This window comes from Myotis davidii, unplaced genomic scaffold (assembly GCF_000327345.1).
Source record: "Myotis davidii unplaced genomic scaffold, ASM32734v1 scaffold143, whole genome shotgun sequence".
In the NCBI taxonomy this organism is placed as follows: Eukaryota; Metazoa; Chordata; class Mammalia; order Chiroptera; family Vespertilionidae; genus Myotis; species Myotis davidii.
This window is the reverse complement of record NW_006294876.1, coordinates 8,594,838-8,599,445: the sequence shown is the minus strand read 5'-3', so window position 1 is coordinate 8,599,445 and position 4,608 is coordinate 8,594,838. Positions and strand designations below refer to the sequence as shown.

General features: G+C 37.5%; 1 protein-coding gene across 1 annotated transcript in view; it reads left to right on the top strand.

Moving 5' to 3' along the window:
* Window positions 1-1,805, top strand: part of NNT (nicotinamide nucleotide transhydrogenase) — a 78,756-nt gene extending 76,951 nt beyond the window's left edge. Inside the window, exon 22 of the mRNA XM_006769468.2 lies at window positions 835-1,805. Within this exon, the coding sequence (XP_006769531.1) occupies window positions 835-984 (150 nt within the window). The 3' untranslated portion in view covers window positions 985-1,805. The remainder of the gene's footprint in view (window positions 1-834) is intronic.
* The last annotated feature ends 2,803 nt before the right edge of the window (window positions 1,806-4,608 follow it).

Below are 4,608 nucleotides of genomic sequence, written 5' to 3'. Positions count from 1 at the left end.
AGGACAGCACCAGCCGTCATCTGTGTAATTGTGAATGTCTGTAGCACATCAGCATCAGAGACGGACTTCCCTTCCATCCTGCTCGTAGGACCGCAGTATTAGTTACTAGCCTCTCCTGGTGACAGCTAGGGTGCTCTTTGGGCTTCTGTGTTAGAACTTCCCGATATATTTTTTCCTTAAAGTGATGCAACAGGACTGATACCATTTCCCCACTCAACTACCTTTATTTTAAAATGTGTAGTAGGAGCTTCATCACTGTGTTTGTTCTCTTTAGCCCATTCATAGAAAGATGCATATTTTTCTGACTAGAAAATGTCATACATAGTCTTTGTGGACAAAAGCAACAAGAAGAAAGCCACAGTCTGCTCATGCAGAGATAAATTATTGTTCACATGACCTTTTCTCTCATTGGTATAAAAGTATGGGCACATTTTAAAAATTAACATGAATACCATGTAAATACGCATTAAAAATACTCCTTGTGCCTGGCTGGTGTGACTCAGTGGTTGAGCATTGACTATGAACCAGGAGGTCACTGGTTTGATTCCAGGTCAGAGCACATGCCCAGGTAGTGGGCTCCATCCCCAGTAGGGACATGCAAGAGGCAGCCAATCAATGATTCTCTCATCATTGATGTTTCCATCTCTCTCTCCCTCTCTGTGGTCAATAAAAATATCTTAAAAAAATACTCCTTGTATATGTTAAGAGTCTCTGAACTAAAGAACTGATAGAGTGGCACATGCCTGTTCAGAGTGAGGGCAGGGCAATGTTTGTGTGCCTAGCACCCAGCCCAGGCTGTTACATACACTCTCTCCCTTCATCTTCGGTTCCTAGGTCATTGTTATGAAGAGGTCCCTGGGTGTTGGCTATGCAGCAGTGGACAATCCAATCTTCTACAAACCCAACACGGCCATGCTGCTTGGCGATGCCAAGAAGACCTGTGACGCACTGCAGGCGAAAGTTCGAGAATCCTACCAGAAGTAAACTTCAAGCTGCTGTCTAGCAGCAGGGGAACTTATGGGAACAGGCAACGGAAGTATCAATGTAGACACACAGCCAATGCACATCTCTAGCAAAACAAAGCTCCTGCACGGGAAGGAAAACCCTGAAGAAAGCAAAGCAATTGCCGGGAGATTTTTCAAGAGCATATTTAAAAAAGGATTGAAGAAATTCTACACGTCTTTCTGTGCATTTCTTTTTGGTGTTATAAATCAAAAGTATTTTATAAAAGGAGAAAGAACAGCCTCATTTTCAATGTAATCCTTTTGGATTTTTTAAAATTCCTGCTCAGTAGCCGGTTACGTTTTAAGAAATTAAGCCTAGGATTTGAAGACTTAACCAAAAACACAGATCTGAAAAATCTGACGCAGTGTAAACATTACAGGCACCTGCGTCGATGGTTTTTCCAACAAATGTGACTAATTTGAAACTTTCATCAACTCCGGAGCTGACCTCTGACCTTCAACTGTCATCTGAATCAACCATATCAAATTGGGTTTGGTTTTTCAGACTTTAATTTCAATTGTAGATTTCAGGGGTGTATTTTCTCACTTCTATTTTAATATGTTAAAAGACTAGGTAACCTTCCAGAGATGCTGGAAACAGTTAAGCCATTTGCTTTGTATGTTTCATTAGGATACCAATGAAACATAATGTGAAATCAGTATTAGTTGTATTTTTTAAAACCCCATTTCTAATCGGAGATCTCTTTAATTTCAGTCAATTTATAATGTGTAGTACTGTACTAAGTGCACTTGAATGGAATTCAACTATTTGCCTAATAAAATGAGTTCATTATGTTTGCACATTGATGTAGCAATTGTCTCTGGCGACAAAATGCTAACATTGAATAGCTCTGCTTGTTAGTAATATCCGGGGAAGACTTGCTACTATAAAGTAGATGAAATTAATCTGTCCTAAGGTTACTTTTTTTTTTCCACCCACAAATCAGAGTGTGCTTTGAGGTCTTACGTAACTGATCACATTTGGGAGAAATGGTGGCACGTTTTTTCCCCCTTTAGCTACTAGTGCTTTGTTTAAGCTCTAGGAAAGATCATGTCTTTTTGCAGTAAAAGTGTACATGTCCTTTGTCATGTTGCTACCTTGCCCAAAGCTCTACAGAGGATGAATGTGTGATGAGTTTCTTAAAACAATTATTAACACCTAAAAATGATTTCTAAACCAGAAAAATAACTGACTGGTGTGAAATGTTTTTACTGTGATGCTCATGTTTATTGAGTTTACAACTCACAATATTTGTTGGTTTGGTAATCAATTTCTGTTTTGCTGTGCTTGCAATTAAGATCGTGAGTGTGTGTGTGTGTGTGTGTGTGTGTGTGTGTGCGTGCGCGTGTCTTAAAGCAGAAAGGATTCCTTTTTAATTTTTGAGGGATAAATGCAATTTGTTAATAGGACTCAGGTTATAAATAACCCCAAGAGTGAATTATATCATTAAAGTCCTATTAGAAGCAAGTAGATCGTATCTCTATGCCCTTTTCCTTTTCTAGTTGTAGATATGCCTGGAAAGCAGTGACTTGGATTTTTTTTTTTTTTGAGAAAATTTCTGCATTCAGTTTAAATAAAAAATAATTATACTTAGATTTTAAATTTATTTTTATAATTTATAGTAAATACTTTTTAGAATTTAGGGTGATCTCATTCTTTGATACTCAGTAATTCTTTGTCATTCGTGTTAATTGAATTGAAAATTTATGATGTAGTTGGTTTTATTTTACTTTTTGATTAGGATATTGAAATTTTTTTGAAACATAATTTCTTAAATCAATACTCTAAAGGGTTGGTGGTCTTAGATTATTAATTACAGTGAAGTCTTAAATCAACAAAGATAATTTTCACCCATTCAATTTATCATCCCTCCTTTTCTGATCAGTTACACACTGAGAATAAATGACAATTTTATTCTTGTATTGTACACTATATCTTTTTGATATTCAAATATAAATACATTTTTTATTCCATTGTACCCTATTTTCTGGTATCAAAAAAATAGGCATTTCACTTAGGCAGTGAAATGCTATTGCAGATTTGTCTTTTAGGCCTTACTAATCATCCTTTATTTTTTCTGGTTTATTTTTTCTTGTTAAATTGAGAATTTCTGTTTAAGTTGCTCATCTAAGGAAAGAGCATATGTAAGTCAATGTATAAGTTTTTATGCATTATACATACGTTTCTGTCTGTCTACCTATTTATGTCACTTTGGACAGTTTCTGGTATATAAATCTTATCATGCTGTAATCCTTTTTTTTCCTAGGAATTGGAATAGAAAGGACTAAGAGAGAGGAAGAATCTCTTCCTGCAGGGGGCGCTCAGGCCTTCACCGAGTTGGGGGATAGCAGTTAAATTTGTGGTAATGGATGTGGAAAGTGGGCCTTGGCCTTGAGGATTCTATCTGAGTCATGACCACCCCGACTTTCAGATTTTGCTGTTTTCTTGTCCAAAGCAAATATGGGAAGTATTATGCACCAGTCAGCTTTAGGGTTTAGCTCAATTTATGTAATCCCATAGACTTTTCTGTATAATTAATAACTCATAACCCATGCGTTCATCTGACTTAGAGGCACATTTTCTAGTCCCCGAAGACATGAGTCTTGCGAATGAAAGCATTTTAGTACTGGAAAGTTGGATAGCTCTGTCGTGCAACTAGGGAGAATAGTTCAAATATCTAATTTATAGCTCTTGCCAGTTTTGGAGAGTCTTTGCCAACAAATGTTATTGGGTCAGAATGGTAAAAACAACAACCCCAAACTCTTCACTCCAGGGGCAGCAACTTGCATAATCCGGCTGCTCTTTAGATTCTGAAAAGAAAGAAGAATTAAGCTAATTAACGAAGAGAAAAGAATACTTTTGTAAGTGAAACTTTAAAGCGTTCATTTAGTAAAGCAGCAGAAATGGTAACATTTGAATTTCAAAGCACTCAAGATTGCTGCTCTTAAACTCTTATCTCTTAGAAGTTACATATTGGGCTAAGGAATTGAACTGTGTTTGTTTTTTCCCCCCCACTACTTAAGGGGTTATAGATATTTAACATGGTGTATACTGTAATTCTGGATGGAAATCTTTTGGATGCTGTTAAAAGAATGATGTAGGTGATGAGATAGCAATTAGATATGTGAAACTCTTACATATAATGATTAAGATAGTGGTAGGAAAAAGGTTAGGTCATAGTAGATAATTTCTTTGGGGGGAAGTGTAGAAAATCATATTGGATAGGTAGGGAAGGCCAGTTTATGATTATGGAGAACTTGAAAAGCTAGGGCCCTAACTAATGGGCAGATACTACATCTCTGTCTTGTTGACATCAAAGCATTGTTCTGTATAAAATACTTGCACTTCATATTCTTGCCAAAGATCGCAACCTTGAACTTTGCTTTCCAGTTCTTTCCGAAGCCTATTTGTGAAGAATAATACTAATGGAAAGGTTGCCGCGAGGATGCGGAGTCCGGCTTACCCCTGGATAGTTCACATTCACCCACAGACCAAGCCAGACCTTCAGGGAGCCGGGTATGTGGGCGGGGTTGCTGGGGTCATTGTGAATAGTGAAGACACGGAGGGACAGGCATGGAGAGGTAGTGACACAGCCACGCAAGG